This window comes from Thunnus thynnus, chromosome 6 (assembly GCF_963924715.1).
Source record: "Thunnus thynnus chromosome 6, fThuThy2.1, whole genome shotgun sequence".
NCBI lineage: Eukaryota > Metazoa > Chordata > Actinopteri > Scombriformes > Scombridae > Thunnus > Thunnus thynnus.
This window is the reverse complement of record NC_089522.1, coordinates 29,792,382-29,814,109: the sequence shown is the minus strand read 5'-3', so window position 1 is coordinate 29,814,109 and position 21,728 is coordinate 29,792,382. Positions and strand designations below refer to the sequence as shown.

Genomic DNA, 21,728 nt, shown 5'->3' with positions numbered 1-21,728 from the left:
TCTCCTCTTCTTATTGGTCTACCTCAGTAGTGGTTTCTTTGCAGCACTCTAACCATGAAGGCCTGATTCACACAGTCTCCTCCAAACAGTTAATGTTGAGATGTGTCTGCTACTTGAACTCTGGGAACCATTGATGGAGGCTCTAATCTGAGATGATGTTAATTGGTGATTTTTGAGGCTTGTAACTAATGAACTTATCCTCTGTAACAGAGTTGTTTCTGTTAACTTAGTTGAGTGGTTCTGAGTGGTTCTGGTACACTGACACACACACATACACTGATGTCAGAAGCTGCCATGCAAGGTGCCAACCTGTTCATTGGGATATAGCACATTATATTCCAAGTGCATTACAATGTTTCTAACACTCACCCATTCACACACACACTCAAACACTGATGGCGCAACCATCGTAAACAATTCGGGCTTCAGTATCTTGCCCGAGGACACTTCGGCATGTGGACTGGAGGAGCCGAGGATCGAAACACTGACCTTCGGATTAGTTGATTACCTGCTCTACCTCCTGAGCTACAGCCGCCCCATAATATGGATAAAGACAATAGTTGAATATGGCTATGTGTTGTATACCAACACTACCTCACCACAACACAACTGATGATGTCTAATGTATTAAAAAGGCAAGAAATTCCACCAATTAACTCTTGACGAGGCGCACCTCTTAATTGAAAACCATTCTAGGTGACGACCTCATGAAGCTGATTAAGATATCACCAAGAGTGAGCAAAGCTGTCATCAAGGCAAACAATGGCTACTTTGAGGAAGCTAAATTATGAAAGATATATTTTTTTAACACTTTTTTGCTTACTACATAATTCCATGTGTGTTATTTCATAGTTTAGATTACTTCAATATTGTTCTACAATGTAGAAAATAGTGGAAAAAAAAAGAAAAACCCTGGAATGAGCAGGAACTTTTGACTTGTACTGTAGTACCAAGCATCATGCTAACTAATAGCATAACCTGGATAATTGCAGTATTACCAACCAAGCTTTACTACTGACATTATATTAAGATTGTAATGACAAATAAATAAACCTTCATGCAAACGAACAAATTCATGTACTTGCACATATGACATTATACTCAGTCACAGAAAATCTTTCTGATTGTCTGGCAGGTGTTGGTTAAAGAGTATGTACACCCTCGACTTCTGTCTGGCTGCTTCAAGCTAGAATATTTAAAAATGCGATGTAGAGAGTGATGTGGAGGCTTGGCAATCTGGTATGTGCAGGGGGGCAAGAGACAGATTTACACATTGACCATCACACCAGCCTAGACATGCTGGAAACTCACAAGGTTTAGCAGTTTTGGAGGGTTTTGGTTTTGCCAATAATGTGTGTACTGCTGGAAAAAATCATCTATAACTCATCTAGGAGAGTCCTCTGTCTCTGTGAGTAAAAGTAAAGTTCCAAAGGTAAATGTACCTGAACCTCCAGCTGTTGTCTCAGTTTGCTGCTGTTCAGACTGGTTGGTGGTTTTAGCAGAAGATGATGAAGTTGTGGAGCTGCTTCTGAAACTCTGTGTTGTTGGTGGTGTGGAAGCTGATTGGACTGATGTTAATGAAGGTCTGAGAGTCAAGTTTGGTTTTGAAGTGGATGGAGCTGTGAACAACAAAAAAGAAACAAGAACACAGTGATACAAAATAAATCCTGATGAGAGAAATAAAATGCTCCTTTAGCTGATCAACTGCTTAAAAAAGGATGACAACATTTAAATGAAATAGTTAGTTTATTATTTTAATTACTAAAAGCACTGATGCAGTAAATGGACATTTACTGTATCAATCTTCCCAGTGATTTGTTAGACCAAATATCAAGTTATTAAAATATCAGCTACATTCAGAAAAATGTGAAAACTTTTCCTCTGACCTCCAGAAACATGAAGAAACATTTTCATGACTTTCAGTAGAAACTCACCATCTGTGATGATGATCTTAAACTCCCAGTATGGATCTATTGCTGCACGTACATCCAAACCACACCTGTAACGTCCAGAGTCAGATTTGGTCAGCTGTGTGATGGTCACATGCAGACGACTTCCTTCAGGTGTTTTTTTATATTCCATGATGTATCTGCCTCTTTGAGCTCTGACATCATACATTTCAAGAATGTCTTTTTTACATTCGTCCTTACAGAAGTACGTCCTTCTTCCAGTGTTGGTATAGGGACATTGAACTGTGATATTTTGTCCTTCTGTACCTGTAAAGCTGAGGATTTCTGCATTGATGAGACCAATGTTTCCATCCTGCAGTGCTGTTGAAAAAAAATCAATAGTCAAAAATTCACATTTACACTGATCCACAGAGTCACACTGGGAGCTGCCCAGTTCAACCAGTCTGTGATTTAACTTGATTTAGTCTCTGTCAGGAAGGACTCGATGGATGCAGCATAAATTCTCACATTTTTCCAGTGATTTGATTTGATTCATTTTGAATGTTTTAAATTACATCCTTGTCCTCATTAATTTGTTTTCTTTTAGCTACTGTCTTTTATTACCTTGGTTTCTTTTTATGAAGTTTTGTGTTTCTTTTACATTTTGTCTTGATGCTCTTTTTGTTTTATGTAAAGCACTTTGAATTGTCTTGTTGTTGAAATGTACTATACAAATAAACTTGCCTTGCCTGTATAATCACTTTCCTTCTATTTCAGTAAAAAAGGACTGATCTACATAAGAACATAATAAGTTTCACCTACAGAACAGAGACAAAGTAAACAAACTGCTGTAGCTACAAGTCATGGACAGACAGTGTGTCGCTAACAAGGATTTTGAAGAACAATAATGAAACCAGCATCTAACAGTCTGAAGTGATATTTTCAGCTGTGTTAACATGCTGTTTAATGTGCTGCAGTTCAGCAGCTAATTACCTATCTATCCTACTAACTCACTTTTCTCCAGTGAATGTTTGTTTGGTGGCTCGTTCAACAAGCTAAGGTGCAAAACAAGACGTGTCTTCATGCTTGTAAGTTAGATAAGAAGGAGACTTAATGTGGGTTGTTGCTTGAGTCTGTGGCTCAGCAGTTGACTGCTGTTAATTGCATGTCAAATGTTTGCGTTAATAGAAACTTTAAAGAATCACAAACTATCATATGATGTCATAATTAAAGAAGTACAAAGAACCACATAGAATATAAATTGGTAAATTATTTTTTGTATAACAACCAGGGTTTTTCCACATGACAAAACAGTTGTATTCACACACTGTGTTATTGAAATGAAATTGATTTGGCTGCTACTCATATGTTTCTCTGGTTCTTTAAGAAGTAATATTTTTTTGCAGAATGTACCAGGAAGGTAGTTTGTAATGCAGTTAAGCTAAAACAATCAGGCTGAAGCAACAGAGCACACATTTTGTTAGGAGTGTGTTCAACACACAGTTCGAACAAGAGTTGATTTTAGATAAATGTGAACATTTCTTAAAAAGAATAATTTCTGGGTGTGTCCTGGTAGCTCACTGACTAAGACGCATGCTACATAACCACAATGTCCGCGGTTTGATTCTGGCAGCGCCTTGTCACCTCCTAGTCTCTCTCTCTCCCCCTTGTTTCCTGTCTACTCTCTACTGTTGCTGTAATAAACTTTTACAATGACAGACTGTCAACTGACCTGAATAAAACCTGATTACATGCAAAAATAGAAAAAAGTCAGTTACTGAAAATTCTCAGTGAGTAAACCCTTCAATGTTACTGATTAAAGGATTATTTTGAGGAAGTAACAAGTACTGGTAACGACTTACATTTTAAAGTGACTCTGATCATCATGTTTAACCACAGAAACATGAGAAACTGCTAATTCATCACTCACCAACTCTAAATAAATAAAGAATATAACGTAATAAAGAGAAACACAGAAATAGTAAGTGAATGTACTCACTGAGGAAGAAGAAGCAGATCAAAGTGTGACAAACTTTCATGTTGAGGCTCTGATAGCTTAATTCAGCCTCTCTTCCTTCTTCACTTCTCTAAATGATGGAGTCCCTCCTCCACACGCACGCACGCTAACACACACACACACACACACACAAACACACACACACACACACACACACACACACACACACACACACACACACACACACACACACATACCTCTACTCTACTCCCCTCACCATCAGTTTCTCTTTCTACTGCAGGTCTGAGTTAATCTGCATATACATGCAAGATTTTAGAGCTGTAATGATTAGTGCAACTATCTTCATCATAAAATAATCATTTTAGTCATTTTGTTCAGCAGAAATGACAAATGTGCTGGTTGCAGCTTCTAAAATGTGAGGATTTGATGCTTTTCAGTGTCATACATGACAGTAAACTCAATTTCTTCAGAGTTTGGACTGTTGATCGGACAAAACGAGACATTTTAATATATCACCACAGTATATTTTCTGGTATTTTATGGACAAAATGAGAAAATAATTAGCATATTGTAATGAAGTTAATTTTTAGTTGCAGCCCTACAAGGTTTAATATTTAAAAAAATGGGAAAGCAGCACACTCATAACTCTTTATATGTCTACATGTGAGTCAGCACCTCATAAGAACAAGTATACAGGAGTTGTTCGGTTTCACATAAAGTTGTTTGTCTTCAAACACTTCTCTACTAAAAGAAGAGTGTTTGGAGCTTATTAACATAATGATCATTATAGATGATCAACTACACTGAGAACGTTGAGTAACTGATCAGAGGGTCTGAGAGCTCTATCAGAAATGTAGGCTGGTGCCAAACCATTCATAGCTTTAAAGGGGACATATTATGTACATTTCTAGGTCTATATTTATATTCTGGCTCAACTGTAATATCTTTGCATGATTTACAATTCAAGAAACTCCTTATTTATCTTATGCTGGCTCTTTATGCAGCCTCTCAGTTCAGCCTGTGTCTGAAACAGGCCATTTTGTCTCCTATCTCTTTAAGATCCCCCTCCTGATGAGCCCAGTAGAAAACGTCGCAAACAAAGAGTTCAGAGCAGGTTGGAGCATTTCTACATATATTAACTTCAAGTTTTGAAACTTTAACCATGTTTAAGATAGATATCCAACATCATAACAGTATATAAACAACAGAAAACCACAAAAAGCATAATATGTTCCCTTTTAAAGTAATAAAGGATCTTAAAATCTATTCTATATTTCACTGGTAACCAGTGGAGGGAGGCCAGTATCGGGGAGATGTGGTCTCTCTTGGTACCAGTGAGGAGTCTCATTGCTGCATTTTGAACCAGCTGCAGGTGAGACTGAGAAGACTGACCGACTTCCAAATAACAGGAGTTGCAGAAGTTGAGACCCGAGGTAAACAAAGCATGTAAAACGGTGTCCAGATGTCCAAGAGAAAGAAAATGTTTGAGGAGCATTTAAATAACATCTCTAACTGCAGAATACACCCCAAGACTGTTTCCAGTAACATCCTCTTAAAACAATGTTACTCTAAAGCTGAATTGGAAATTATTGTTATACATTGTGAGTTAAATAGTGGAAATACTGTGTTCACATTACAAAGTTCTGCCTGAGCCCTCTGCATAGGTACTCCCATTACTGATGTCAGTCTGAGTGACATTGTCAAAGGGCGTTGCACCAACTAAGTCATAAAACTGCGCATGTATATCTAAACTTGATCATCATCATTATTATCTAAGGGATGTAGCTAACACCTCAGAGAAAGCTGTAGACTAGCTGGTGAACATAGTGGAGCATTTAGCAGCTAAAGAGCCAGATATTTCCCTCAGGAGTTGGTAGAGAGCAAAAACAGAGCGAAAAGAGAGTGAATATTGGACTTACATTCACCAGGTGGACAGAAACACAACTCTGTAACTGCTGGATGTGGAAATAAGCAACTGTTTGTCAACAAGTTCAACGGATCAACTTAAAAGATGATAATGTCAGTGTTGTGTTCACTACTTTATTCTGCTGCCCCAAGAGGCCAAAAGATTAGTTAATGCAGGTTTAAAGGTTCTATATGTAAGAGTTATGACGCAACTTACAATTTATTAATCATGCCAGTGAGTGAACAGGTTGTAACTGTACTTAAAAAATGAGAGCTTCTCCGACTTTGGTATATCAGCCTGTGGACTGATTTCTATGCAAGGGACCTGGGCCGGATTTTCCGACTAACTAGAAGAAAAGCATCTATGGTGTATAAGACCGGCGTGACCTGAGTTCAGCTCCCTCTTTTCCTTCAGCGTGTTATACAGTAACCTGATGCCAGGTGGACTTCTCAGATGGTTTATTAGACAGAACCATCTGAGAAGTCGTCCAAGGAAACTATTTGGAAACGGGCAGGCACTTTCAAAAAACATACTTGGCAGGAGATTGGATGAACCATCTGTGTATCACCATCTATCACCATCTTACCTTGCGAGGCAGCTGGATTCACAATGCCGATTGGTCCGAACCACCGGTACTGCGGACACAAGCTCATAACTTGAAGCCTGACATGATAGATTCTAGCATGATCTTGCGAATCCAGCTGCCTCGCAAGGTAAGTGATGGAGTCAACTGTGAAGGAAAAAAGACAAATTCTACTCATTGTCCTGCCGGTGAGGTCCATCTCTGTCCTTCCTGCCAAGCCGGTCACATCATGGATTACAACCTCCAGCAACCACCTGTCAATAAAGAGAAGTTTTCCTAATGATCAGTTTGCTTTTCTCTCCACTGAGCATTCAGCAGCTGTTTCTGTAGAGTCACTCCTGTTCTCCTCATACGTTATCACAAGCAGGGATAAATTCTCGTCTCAAGTTGGCACAACAGTCCATCCATGCTCTCTCTCCACTTCTTTGTGGCCTCCAGACTTCTCAATCATCAGTGTGAGTTAGTGGAGGTTTTTTCTCTGCATGTGGCATGAGTCAGATTCACAATCAGAATGTTTTGATGTTTTCCACTGACACAAGCCACAAGTCTGAGAGCATGAGTTGGTTTGAATCCCTTTAAATCTCATAACTTGACAGACTGCAGAGTTATAAGCTCTGAGATGAAGCACAGAGTTTTCATGCAAGACTGCAGGAAGTTACTGCTACAGGTCAACAAAGACACTAACTGCCATGAAACCACAGCATGTCGTTTTCACTGTTTGCCATTTTTAATTTAAAAATTGCTGAAATGATTATTCCATTACTACAATTTTAAATTCTTATACCTAAATGACCAAATGTTATTTTTCAAGTCCTCCAGAAGACGCATGAGTGTCTTCTGATCTGCTACCTCTTTAATTAAATGTCTGACGCAGTATAGGAAACAAAAACTACTCTGTTGTTAGAAAGATATAAAAGAAGTAACGCTGGCTGAAATGTGTGAGAGCGATGAATGTGTGAAAATAGTAACTTCTGCTTTCACGTGTGAACATGAACTTACTGTCATTTGAACAAACAATGCTGCTGCTGTTTCTCTGCAGACTTCAGAGGTGTGATGTCTGACCTGTTCAGACCTCAGTGTGAAGTGTTCACATTACTGGACAGTTGAGTCACAAACTGACTGATAAAACAGCATAATGTTTATAGGTGTGTGTGTCTGTATGCATGCATGTAGTCTTTATGAGTATGTACAGTATGTATGTTTGTCTATGTGTGTCTGTTCCTCTATCTGTGTGTACATGTCCGTGTGCATGTGAGTGTGCACAAGTACATGATCAGTGATCGCGGTTTGGTTTTGTTTCAGCTAATGTTTCAGACGTCGCCCTCATGTGGCCAAATTAGATCATTACATCATGAAAACCAAACCAAACTTTTACTTTTTTGAACTTTCAGGGAACAAAACTACAATCATTTAAAACTGACCAAAGTTTGTTTTTATTTCACATGTCTGCAGGAGTGTGGAGGTCCAATCAGAGTGCAGAGACTGACAGGAGGCTGAACCAATCAGAGGAGGGGGACAGCTCTGTGTAGGAACAATAAACATCAGCTTGTTATTGCTGTTAAATAATGTTTGGTGAAGGTTTGATGCCCTGAAAGAACAACTGAAAGAGTTCATTCTACAATCTAAAAGCTAAAGCTCAAATTTATATTTCTCAAACTCAACATGGAGATAAAATTCACAAACAGCTTTTAAAGTACATTTGTTAGTTTTTCGGGTTTCAATAAAAATAAACATCATAAATACCAACTGAAATCACATTTAATTATCCCTGTTTGCAGTCAAAAATAATGGCAACATGTTTATTAAAATATATTAGTAGTTTTGTATTATTAGAATGAGGAAAAAAGGAGGAAATATCAGAAATGCTCCTTTTTGTCCAGTCAGCTTGGGGTCGTATCAGTGTTTGATTGACATTAGCTGGCAGTCAACTGGTGTTACACCATAAAGAACAGAGACAAAGTAAACTGCTGTAGCTACAAGTCATGGAAAGACAAGTGAGTCACTAACAGGGATTTCTTTTTCTGTCCTTTAAAATTGAATTGTCATATAAATAAAAACTGCATGAAAATATTAAATGTTGTTGGTTGCACCTCAGTTTTACCTAAGTCAGCTGAAAGTAACTGAAAATTCTCACAGTGAATAAAGCCTTAAATGTTGTTACTGATTAGGAGGTTATTTTGAGGAGGTAACAAATACTGGTAATGAACTACATATTAAGGTGACTCTGATCACCATGTTTAAACACAGAAACTTTTGGAAAAACTTGTGCATATTTAGCACTCACCAACTCTAAATAAATAAAGAGAAACAGACAGTGAACATACTCACTTAGGAAGAAGAAGCAGATCAAAGCGTGGCAGACTTTCATGTTGAGGCTCTGATGGTTTCATTCTGCCTCTCTTCTTCACTGGCAAATCAGAAACTTCTCACTTCTATAAATGATGGACTCCCTCCTCCAAACAAACAAACACACAGCTCTGCTTTCCTTCCCTCACCATCAGTCTCTCTTTCCACTGCATGGTCCGAGTCTATCTGCCATTCAAGGTTTTAGAGATGCAATGATTCAAACTACAATAAAATTGTTTTGGTCATTATGTTGAGCAAAAATGCCAAACATTTGCTAGTTGCAGCTTCTCAAATGAATTTCTTTATATTTTGGACTGTTGATTGGACAAAACAAGACATTTGAAGACGTCACCAGTGAATCTTAGAGATTATAATGAGACCGACAAGATTTTGTTCTCATATTTCCTTTGGTATAGAAAACATCCTCCACCATCCAACTGTTCACCCATTCAATACACCCTTGACTACAGTACGGCTGAATTATGTAACAGCGACGGTTGAATGCAACGCACAAGTCCAGTTTGATGAAATATATAAAAGTGATAAAGTGATAAGTGCAGGGATTAAAAGAAGGGATATGAAATGTAAAGTCTAGTTTGATAACAGTTCTCATGTGTCTCGTGACCAGGACTGTGACTCCACCGGCGACAAGAATATTCAAATAGTCCAGTGAATAAGAAATTAAATATGTACCACATCAGATGTTCTGTGAGCTAATGCCACCACGATCACTATAGTTTTCTTTTCAGGAGTTTGCTGAAATAAATTACTGTGTGTTGCTTTCCCACATCTTTTATGTCTACCTGTGAGCCAGAACTGCACAAGAAAAGGTGCGCAGGAGTTGTTCAATTTCACCTAAAGTTATTTAGTTTCCAGAGCTTGGTTTAGAAATTGTTTATTAGCATCCGTGACACCACATTGTTTTATAAATTAAGCATGCACATTTAGTTTACATAGTTTTGTCATGTTACTAGTTTGTTTATGTTATATTAATTCATTTTTCTTTGACAAGTTTGCCTTTCTGTTTTTTTCTGGTATGTCACCTTTGACATCACGGCAAGCAGCTAGTTAGCATGGCTAGCATTGTTAATATAATTGTGCCATACTGTGTGTGCGCCCCCCGCTAGGCCTAACCACTCAACTTAGGGGAAACACTGTGCAGGCAACCACAAACAAAAAACTATTATCTTGTATGTGTATACCCTTTGGTAGTCGCCAAGATATTATCTTGTGCGCCTATACTCTTGGGTAGAGGGGTATGACGCCATTGACAGGCGACCAAATGAAACGGACCGTTACCTTGATTAAAATTACAGATTTCTCTGGGTTTGAAAATTGTTGGAAACATTTGGGATAATGTAAGTACACAACTCAACAAAGTATATAACATAGGTCTAGTTGTTTTTAGACATTTTAATGCAGAATAGTTATATTTCATAGCTTTAATACAGGCTTAGCTAAAAACAGGAGATATGCATGTGGATAGTTTTGGTTTTATTTGACCTGACAGAGTTTTCTTTCCTAACTTTATTAATAACCAAAGTATAACTGCTAGCTAATTATAGGTGCAGTAGGAGGTGAATAAGAAGAATTACAGTGAACTGGAGGTGAACAAATTGCACAACATCATCACAAGCTTGCATCATTAGCAAACATTATGGAAGTAAGCAACATACAACATTTTATGTGACATTTTGTAAAGCAAAACTTTTTTTTGTTTATATCTGTTATTCAATACATACAAAAGAGGGATCCCAGGAGCTACAGTAATGATCTTCTCCTTCATAGACATCTAAAGACTGAACTTCCTGTTCCACCTCTACATTACTTTTTCTTTGTCTGTTTTCAATAAACCTTACAATAATTAACAAAAATAATTTATCTTAACTAAAATAACTTACTTTAATATACTTTAATAATAGTACTTTAATAATACTTTAATACTGTACTGTAAAACTGTACTTTAATACTTTAAAAAAAACAAAATTATTTAAGATAGGCTTAGCTAAAAACAGAAGTAGTAGAAGTAACTCTTAACCTGAAACAAACTGTCAGTATGAATGACTTCTTATAAGCTGTCACAGAGGAAAAAACTTTTTCTGTGTGAGTTATACACGTCCAGCGTGTTCACCTGTTGGCCACTGAGGAGTAAACAGTGTGTCAGCAGCATTGAAGCTACTGCTGAGATAAAGTAACATTGGAGTACGGAGGCTGTGAAACTTCTTTGGCATCAGTGTCCATCTCATTGTGTATGTGAGGCACAGAGTAGATAACATCATCAGCATGACCACGGTGGGCGCTGCTGGGTGAGGCGGCAGCACCGCTCGAAAAATCTACCTGAGTGTAGACGAGTTCATTCGAGTCGTCTTCAGTCTGGAAGAAAACAAAGAGCTAGAGGTTTATAACTAATTGACTGTTTTAGTCTTGATAGCAACTCAAAACTTCACTCTTACACTGTGTAGTGTCCCCAAAATCACTTGCTGGTTATACTACAACACTTAGTTTGGAAAAAAAGAGTTAGAGGTTATTGAATATTGTTTGAAGTATCGCTTTTCGTTGTTGCACTTTTTAGACGGTCCCTGTGCATTTGCCTCACAGCCGGCTGTACATAGAGAACAATGTTATTAGTCCAGCTCAGAGGACGCTTGTTTTGGTGAAAATAAGGTTGTAGCTCATTGTCTACCTTACTACGGCATTTGTGTTTTAACAATGTTTCGCTTGTTGTCATAATGTCCTCTGGAAACACTTCCGTTGTTGTTTTCTGTTATGTGTTGTGTTATTTGCAGCGTGTTTCCTAAATGCTGTGTATGTATTGTCAAATTGATGACGATGTATTATTAATTTGCTAGTGTTTTGTCTATTTGCATGTGTTTTCTCAAGTTGCAGCATCTCAAGACCCAAGCCAAGTCCCTGTGTTTTGCTTGTCAACTGCTGGGTAAAGCGAAGATTAACACTGATGTTACTGTAGCTACAACTTCGACCCTGAAGAAGAAAAAGTCTCCACTGTGCTTCCCGACCATGATGTGGACGCTGATGCAGGAATGGTTAACACTACTGTTTTCTGACAACAAAGCTAAAATCCCGCCATAGTTTTTTCTTACTTTGTTCAGAGGACGGGATGCTGTGGCAGCAGTGAAGCTGTAGTCATCTGAGGTCTCAACTCCACTTGGTTTGGTGAATTTGGCAGAGTAAGTTGAAGAGATTTCCACAGGAGGAGATCTGCTCTGTCTGCCCTCCTCTCCGATCTCCTCATACACTCGGTTGGCCTGCAGCAGTAGAAGAAAAGGAGGGGTTTGGTTTGTATTAATATCAGCTGGTTTCACAAATACTAACGGTGCTCAAATGTCACATATTCACTCAAACTCACCCATGTGACATCAGCATATTCTGTTTCCACAGGATGTTCTGAAAAACGTGCAGTTTAGAAGATTAAGTAAACTGTTAAAACATCTGTCAAAGAGACACTTTAGTCCTTTCTGACCAAAATGTTCCAAACTACTGTTGCCCATTCCTGTTTGAGCATCTGAAGAATTGTGAAGATTAGGCAAATTAGACTGATGACGGGTTAAAAAAACAACAGTGGCATGTTTCACACATAAAGACACAGTCACTGCTTTGTTCTGTGAGTTGGATGGAATGAATGAATGAAAAGGAGACTGAACACTGAATACTGTATATTTTGTTTGTTTTTCAGCTATTTGCTCCTTTAAGCCACTTGTCCATAACATAAGGAGTAGCTAGAAAGATAACTTTTATAGTTAGCTAGAGCTTGCCAACCCAAACTTTAAAGGTCAGTTCAGCACAAATGTGAGGCAAATTTACACCTTAGTTCAAATTTCACAGAGTTTGTGAGAATATTTGTTTCAAATGTAAAAGCTTGTTTGAGGCAAATCAACAGGTGAGACTGTTTTTTATATTTGTTAGAAATGGTTTTAGATGTTCACCTTTGGGTTTAGAGGCTCTTTTCTTGCAGAATATCAGCACAGCCACGGAGAACAGGAGCACTACGATGACCAGAATCAGACAAACGTACAGCAGCACACCTGTTTTAGTTTGAACAGTAGAACGGGTTTATGGTCTACACCGACACTTGTTCAGTTTTACATTGTATTTGCAGTAACAGTAAAAAGTTTGGATTTTCTACATTGTAGAACAATACTGGAAACATCAAAACTATGACATAACACATATGGAATTATGTAGCAAACAAAGAAAGTGTAATCAAAGAAAAATATGTGTTAAATTTTAGATTCCTCAAAGTAGCCACCTTTTGCTTTGATGACAACTTTACACACTCTTTATTCTCTCAGTCAGCTTCATAAGGGAGACACCTAAGATGCTTTTTTTCCCCTTCACTCGGCGGTCCAACTCATCCCAAACCATCTCAACTGTCTTCAGGTCAGGTGATTGTGGAGACCAGATTATCTGATGCAGCACTCAGGAGCTTCACGGTGGGAACCACACATGCAGATATCATCCATTCACCTTCTCTGCGTCTCACAAAGACACAGCAGTTGGAACCAAACTTCTCATATTTGGACACATCAGACCAAAGTACAGATTTCCACTGGTCTAATGTCCATTCCTTGTGTTTCTGGCTCTAATCAGAGGTGCTGTTAATTGCCGATTTTTGAGGCTAGTAATTTAAAAAATTATCCTCTGCAGCAGATGTAACTCTTGGTTTTCCTTTCCTGGGATGGTCCTCATGAGAGCAAGTTTCAATCATAGCATGTGATAGTTTTTGCGACTGCACTTGAAGAAACTTTCAGAGTTCTTGAAATTTTCTGGATTGACTGATCTTCATGTCTTAAAGTAATGATGGACTGTTCTTTCTGTTTACTTAGTTTAGTGATTCTTGTCATAATATGGATTAATACAATAGTTGAATAGGGCCATTTGCTGTATACCAACGCTACCTCAGTGCAACACAACTGATGGTCTCAAATGTGTTAAAAAGGCAAGAAACTCCACCAATTAACTTTTGACGAGGCGCACCTGATAATTGAAAACACTACTTGGTGACGACCTCATGAAGCTGGTTAAGATATTGCCCATGATGAGCAAAGCTGTCATCAAGGCAAACAATGGCTACTGTGAGGAACTTATGAAAATATGAAAGATATTTTTTAACAATTTTTGTTTACTACATAATTCCATATGTGTTATTTCATAGTTTTGATGTTTCCAGTATTGTTCTACAATGTAGAAAATAGTGAAAAAAAGAAAAAACCCTTGAATGAGCAGGTGTGTCCAAACCTTTGACTTGTACTGTGGTACTCAGCAGCATGCTAACCAATAGCATCACCTGGATAATTGCAGTATTACGAACCAAGCTTTACTACTGACATTATAACAACATTATGTTCATACATCCAAACAAACAAATTCATGTACTTGCACATATGACATTATACTTAGTCACTGAAAATACTTGACTGACTGTCTGGCAGGTGTTGGTTAAAGAGTATGTACACCCTCAACTTCTTTCTGGCTGCTTCATGCCAGAATATTTAAAAATGTGATGTACAGAGTGAAGTGGAGGCTTGGCAATGTGGTATGTGCAGGGGGACAAGAGACAGATTTACACACTGACCATCACACTGGCCTAGACATGCTGGAAACTCACGAGGTTTAGCAGTTTTGGAGGGTTTTATTTTTGCCAATAATGTGTGTACTGATGGAAAAAAAATCACCTGTAACTTATCTAGGAGAGTCCTCTGTTTCTGTGAGTAAAAGTAAAGTTCCAAAGGTAAATGTACCTGAACCTATAGGTGTTGTTTTATTTTGCTGCTGTTCAGACTGGTTGGTGGTTTTAGCAGAAGATGATGAAGTTGTGGAGCTTCTTCTGAAACTCTGTGTTGTTGTTGTTGGTGTGGAGGCTGATTGGACTGATGTTAAAGAAGGTCTGAGAGTCACTTTTGGTTTTGAGATGGATGGAGCTGTGAACAACAGAAAAGAAACAAGAACACAGTGATAGAAAAGAAATCCTGATGAGAGAAATAAAATGCTCCTTTAGCTGATCAGCTGCTTAAAAAATTTAAATGAAATAGTCAGTTTATTAGTTTTATTCCTAAAAACACTGATGCAGTAAATGGACACTTACTGTATCAATCTATCCAGTGATTTGTTAGACCAAATATCAGGTTATTAAAATATCAGCTACATTCAGAAAAATGTGAAAACTTTCTTCTGACTTCCAGAAACATGAAGAAACATTTTCATGACTTTCAGTAGAAACTCACCATCTGTGACGATGATCTTAAACTCCCTGTATTGATCAAACCAGGAAGATCTGTCCAAACCACACCTGTAACGGCCTGAGTCAGATTTGGTCAGCTGTGTGATGGTCACATCCAGACGACTTCCTTCAGGTGTGTTTTTATATTTCATGCTGTATCTGTCTCTTTGAGCTCTGTAATTATTAATTTCAACAAGAATGTCTTTCTTCGTACATTTGCCCTTACAGAAGTACTTCCTGCTTCCAGTCCTGGTAAAATAACATTCAACTCTGATACTTTGTCCTTCAGTTCTTGTAAAAATGGGGATTTCTGCATTGATGAGACCAATGTTTCCATCCTGCAGTGCTGTTGAAAAAAAAAATCAATAGTCAATAGTTGACATTTACACTGATCCACAGAGTCACGCTGGGAGCTGCCCAGTTCAACCAGTCTGTGATTTGACTTGATTTAATTTCTGTCAGGAAGGACTCGATGGATGCAACAAAAATTGTCACATATTTCCAGTGACTTGATTTGATTCCATTTGAATGTTTTAAATTACATCTTTGTCCTCATTAATTTGTTTTCTTTTAGCTACTGTCTTTTATTACCTTGGTTTCTTTTATGAAGTTTTGTGTTTCTTTTACATTTTGTCTTGATGTTTTTTTTATGTTTTATGTAAAGCATTTTGAATTGCCTTGTTGTTGAAATGTACTATACAAATAAACTTGCCTTGAGAGTATAACCACTTTCTTTCTATTCTATTTCTGTCAATTTCACCAAACACATCCTGTTTCAACACACAAAAGAAGAATCTCTAATCTTATCTTATCTGTGGTTTGTAACATTTATCTTCTCAACATTTTCTTTGACATTCAATTAACATTCAATCTCATATTTGTAGTAACATTTTCTCTCTTCTTTTGAAACAGATGATCTTATTAATTGCTGTTGACTGCTGTATATTACATGTCACCAACGTTCACTCTGGTTAATGGAAACTTTAAAAAATCACAAACTATCATATGATGTCAAAATAAAAAAGTACAAAAAAACTGCATGTAATTTAATTGGTTAATTATTTTTCTGTTTAACAACCAGGGTTTTTCCACATGACAAGACTTAATTTACTGGTTGATTTTTTTTTCTCAGATCCAAGGAGGAGAACAAAAAGGTTCAACTACCATCAAATGGACAAAAAAGATTGTATTCACACACTTTGTGTTCTTGATATGAAATTGATTTATTTTGGCTGCTACTCACATGTTTCTCTGGTTCTTTAAGAAGTAATATTTTTGTTGCAAAATATACCAGGAAGGTAGTTTGAAATGACAGTCAGGCTTAAGCAACAGGACACACATTTGTTATGAGTATGGTCAAAGAAATACAACAAAAAGAAATAAATTTGTTTCATATAAAACAAACACAGTTCCAACAAGAGTTGATTTTAGATACATGTGAATGGGACATACCACATAACCACAACGTCCAACGTCTCTCTCCCTCTTGTTTCCTGTCTACTCTTACTGTTGCTGTAATAAACTCTTACAATGACAGACTGTCAACTGACCTGAATAAAACCTGATTACATGCAAAAATAAAATAAGTCAGTTACTGAAAATTCTCAGTGAGTAAACCCTTCAATGTTACTGATTAAAAGATTATTTTGAGGAAGTAACAAGTACTGGTAACGACTTACATTTTAAAGTGACTCTGGTCATCATGTTTAACCACAGAAACATGAGAAACTGCTAATTTATCACCCACCAACTCTAAATAAATAAAGAATATAACGTAATAAAGAAACACAGAAATAGAGAGTGGATGTACTCACTGAGGAAGAAGAAGCAGATCAAAGTGTGACGAACTTTCATATTGAGGCTCTGATGGTTTAATTTCTGCCTCTCTTCCTTCTTCACTGGCAAACCAGGAACTCCTCACTTCTCTAAATGATGGAGTCCCTCCCCCAAACAAACACACACACACACACACACACACACACACACACACACACACACACACACACACACACACAGCTCTTCTGTCCTCACCATCAGTCTCTCTTACTACTGCAGGTCTGAGTTTACCATCAAATATACGCAAGGTTTTAGAGCTGCAATGATTAGTGCAACTATTTTCATAATCAAATAATCATTTTAGCCATTCTTTTAAGCAGAAATGACAAATGTGCTGGTTGCAGCTTCTCAAATGTGAGAATTTGATGCTTTTCTGTGTCATACATGATGTTAAATTTCTAAGTTTCTTTGGATTTTGGACAGTTGATCGGACAAAACGAGACATTTTAACATATCACCATGGGATCCTAAAAATTATAACACACATTTCTCACTATTTTCTGACATTTTATAGACAAAACGAGAAAATAATATAAAGATTAATTGTTAATGAAATTCATTTTTAGTTGCAGCCCTACAAAGTTTAGGGAAGGCAGCACACTCATAACTCTGATGCAGTTTGCAGAAACATTGAGTAGATTGTTGCCACTTTCTCATATCTTTTTATGTCTACATGTGAGTCAACACCTCACAAGAACAAGTACACAGGAGTTGTTCAATTTCACATAAAGTCGTTTGGCTTCCAGAGATTCAAACACTTCTCTACTGAAGAAGAGTGTTTGGAGCTTATTAACATAACAATCATCATTATCGATGATCAACTACACTGATTTGTGTCATTATGTTAAAAGTTAGGTGAAGCAAATCAAGTCAAATTTATTTACAGAGAACATTTAAAAACAAAAAGGTGTCGATGAACAAAGTGCTTTACAGAGAAATTTAAGATACATTTTAATAGATCAATTTAAAATATTAAAACAATTTTATCACTATATTAAAAATTAAGGGGAGACTTTAGCAAGGACTTAAAAGTGGTGATTGATGGGGGAAGATATGACAATGAAGATCAAACTGTTCAGGGAAAAAGCTGCGTCACCTTTGGATCTTGACTAAGAACATGGAGTAACTGATCAGAGGGTCTGAGGGCTCTATCAGAAATGTAGGCTGGTGCCAAACCATTCATAGCTTTAAAGAGGACATATTATGTACATTTCCAGGTCTATATTTATATTCTGGTTCTGCTGTAATATCTTTGCATGATTTACGATTTGCAAGATCCCCCTCCTGATGAGCCCAGTAGAAAACGTTGCAAACAAAGAGTTCAGAGCAGGTTGGAGCATTTCTACATATATTAACTTCAAGTTTTGGAACTTTAACCATGTTTAAGACAGATATCCGACATCATATTAGTATGAAAATCACAGAAAATCACAAAAAGCATAATATGTTCCCTTTAAAAATAAATAAAAAATCTTAAAATCTATTCTATATTTCACTGGTAACCAGTGGAGGGAGGCCAGTATTGGGGAGATGTGGTCTCTCTTGGTACCAGTGAAGAGTCTCACTGCTACATTTTGAACCAACTGCAGGTGAGACTGAGAAGACTGACCGACTTCCACATAACAGGAGTTGCAGGAGTTGAGACCCGAGGTAGACAAAGCATGTAAAACATTCTCCAGATGTCCAAGAGAAAGAAAATATTTGAGGAGCATTTAAATAACATCTCTAACTGCAGAATACACCCCAAGACTGTTTCCAGTAACATCCTCTTAAAACAATGTTACTCTAAAGCTGAATTGGAAATTATTGTTATCAATTGTGAACAGTAGAAATACTGTGTTCACATTACAAAGTTTTGCCTGAGCCCTCTGCATGGGTACCCCCATTACTAATGTCAGTCTGAAGTGACATTGTCAAAGGGCGTTGCAACAACTAAGTTATAAAACTGCAAATGTACATACAAACTTGATCATCTTTATTACGTAGTGGGTGTAAAACCTGAGAGAAAGCTGTAGACTAGCTGGTGAACATAGTGAAGCATTTAGCAGCTAAAGAGCCAAATATTTCCCTCAGGAGTTGGTAGAGAGTAAAAACAGAGCTAAAAGAGAGTGAATATTGCACTTACATTCACCAGGTGGACAGAAACACGACTCCAGATGAATCACAATGTTGCTCCATAACTGCTGGATGTGGAAATAAGCAACAGTTTGCTAACAAGTTCAACAGATCAACTTAAAAGGTGATGATATGTCAGTGTTGTGTTCACTATTTGTTTCTGCTGCCCTCTAGTGCCCAAAAATCAATTAATGCAGTTTCCCTGAATGATCTCATGGAGTCAGTGACATAGACTGTTGAAGACTCCACACCAACTGATGAGGGCTGTTCCTAGTTTAAATTAAGATTTGGCATTTCCCCTGATGACATTAGGCCCTGAAGACTCCATGGGCAAATTTGCTTATATGTAATGTTCAAGGATGCACCGATCCGATACTAATGTCATATATCGGGTCTGATACTAACTCAAATAGCTGGATCAGGTATCGACGACATGGGGTAGATCTCCACTAATATATTTTCTAGAAAGTGAGACACACCAGAGGGGCCCGTGGTGCTGCTAGACGCTTCTCTCCTGCCGGAGCTGGGTTGCTGCTGTTGTTTCAGTATTGTGAGGCACAAGGCTTAATAGACAGTATAAAGTGTACACTAATTTATAACACTATGTGAAGTTGTTTTGCATGCTATCTTTAGTAAAGAGCAGCTGTAAATAAAAGCATATAAACATATTTATTTGTTACATCTTGTTTTACAGAGTTAGGAAAGCAATGTCAGGAATGCAAAGTCAAGTCTGATGTTGCCTTACACAGAAAAGAATGATCCCAGTCTCTTCCACACAGTGAGGAATTCAGCTTATTAATTAAACACTGCCACTTTCCTAGAGGAAATTACATGTAAGAGTGGTTTTCGGCTGACAAACCTGAAAATGAGGAAGTGGACAAACAAGTCTGGGTCAGCATGACTCAGTAGATTTCTCAGTAAATAACCACCGCATGAGAAACTGAAGCTCTGTTCACACAAGTGAAGTTTGGGGAAGCTGCATCTTAATCTTGTCTTAATTAATCACAGCGTTAATTTTTACCGACAGTGAGCTTGACCCCAGCGTCTTACCCGCTGTTAAATGATTAATTCTCAGTCAATTGACTAGTTGATTAATTGATTAATCGTGTCAACTCTACAGCAGGAGCACAAGATGACTGATATGCAGTGTAGACTTTATTCTACTAGGTGATGTTTTGTCAGCATGTTTTATAAAGCTTCAATAAGAAACATATACAACAATTTCTCTATACAACTTCAAGTACAACCTCAAAAATGACCACCGGGTTGAGAGAACTGTTCTGTGTCACAGTGTGAACAGAAACTGATCATCACAAGCTTCACATGAGCAGGACTGACTGCTCAGACTTGGATTTATCTCAGATTAGTAGATCTTGTAAGAAAAAAGGTACAAATTGAAGGAAATGGTTTTTAAACCGCAGCATCTATGATTAAAGTCCAGCCGGGGGCCTTGTTGCAATTCTCTCTCCCTCATTTTTTGTCATCTCTCTACTTTTTTGTTAGAAAGGCATAAAAATACCATCAATACATTAGTCAAAAGGTTATATTTGTTGCTAGTTTATTGGTAAAGTCTTTTGCTCTTTCTGTGCATTCATTTTGTGTGTATTTTTCTTTGTGGTGTCCCTCGCTTGTTTTCTCCCAGCAGAGTAAGAGAGCAATAATAATATATATATAATAATAATAATAATAATAATAACAAATGGTTAAAATGTGGAAGACGAAAATATGAACAAGCTATTTTGTTATAGTGACCACAAATCCTAAAATGTCCTCTTAGTTTGTTTTGATTACAAAAAGTCAGATGAAAATCAGAAATACAACTTTTTTCACTCCAAGTAGCCCCATTGTCTTTTCCCACTGTCTTTGCAGAAAAAATGCATACATTTTGGGTGAATGAAGATATAAAATCTTAGTGAAAATCATTCAGTGTTACTGTGTAACTTAAGAGGAGCTATGTGACCTTTAGCATTGTTATACTGTAGAACACAAAATTGGAAGTCTTGATGTTTTAAGGCCGTACAAAATTAGATCTGTCTGGAATGATTATGGTCAGGCGCCACCATGACCAAAACAAGTTGGGAACACCACTCCACCTATAACCTAGTGATCCTTTCTGGCTTACTATTTTTACTAATATTAGTATAAGACAGTGGACACTAACCTCATCACAGAGTTTTCTTCATCACAGAGTGATCGATTAGATTACACTGATGAGCTTCTTACAGTAACTTCTTATAGGCTTATAGTAGCTTTGATGTCTGGCATGTGGGCCTAGAAGTGCATTAGAGGCCAAATTCTGCATATACAACATTGATGTGACTAGAAAAATCTAAATTGAAGAGGTATATTTATATGAACATCACATAAGTGCAAAGCTTTTCAAATAGTAGCATCAATGATAAAAGTAATTGTCTATTTGAATAAATTTTGTGGCTTGGAATCAGTGTGCAGGCGTTTCTTTTTTCATCGAAAATCAAAATGCCAAACGACAGTCATCTTTTGCTTGCAAAATCTCCTTTTCTTTAAATTACATGATATCTAGTTTTTCCATTCATCTCCTTTTTTCCCAGTATTATGAAAATAAACCTATGCTAACATTGTGATAAACTAGGGCAGAACCAACTGTAGAGTTCTCACTAAAGTGGACCCAGTCAAACCCGGTTCCTCATTAAAAATGGTCCCCCCAGCATTTTGTACTGTTAAGTTGGATGACTTGCAAGAGGCAGATTTAAAAAAGACAGCAGCAGAGGCAGAGATATTCTGATTGGATTCTTAGCCCTTTATATGACCCAATATGTCCCTAGATCCTATATTTCCCATTATGCACCAATATTTTT

The 21,728-nt window shown here is 37.4% G+C and overlaps 1 protein-coding gene and 1 long non-coding RNA gene across 7 annotated transcripts in view; both read right to left on the bottom strand.

The window, feature by feature from the left end:
* The window catches only part of LOC137185077 (trem-like transcript 4 protein), a 53,671-nt gene extending 36,781 nt beyond the window's left edge, over positions 1–16,890 (bottom strand). For 3 of the 6 annotated variants that reach the window (XR_010928744.1, XM_067593307.1, XM_067593308.1), the window contains exons 1-3: positions 16,755–16,890; positions 14,945–15,286; positions 1,443–1,619 (exon numbers count right to left, since the gene is read on the bottom strand). Coding sequence is in view for 2 of the 6 variants with exons in the window: in XM_067593307.1 (XP_067449408.1) it covers positions 1,443–1,619; positions 14,945–15,286; positions 16,755–16,794 (559 nt within the window). In the remaining 4 variants the exon portion in view is untranslated. Of the gene's footprint in view, positions 1–1,442; positions 1,620–9,942; positions 11,076–11,803; positions 11,969–12,069; positions 12,108–12,646; positions 12,790–14,944; positions 15,287–16,754 lie in introns of those variants that run through there. The other 3 variants (XR_010928747.1, XR_010928748.1, XR_010928745.1) reach the window with 3 other exon arrangements.
* LOC137185079 (uncharacterized) lies at positions 7,766–9,415 on the bottom strand. The gene is made up of 2 exons (XR_010928749.1): positions 8,685–9,415; positions 7,766–7,877 (listed from the first exon to the last, which is right to left on the bottom strand). It is a non-coding gene; the product is annotated as an uncharacterized lncRNA (long non-coding RNA).
* Positions 16,891–21,728: the final 4,838 nt, after the last annotated feature.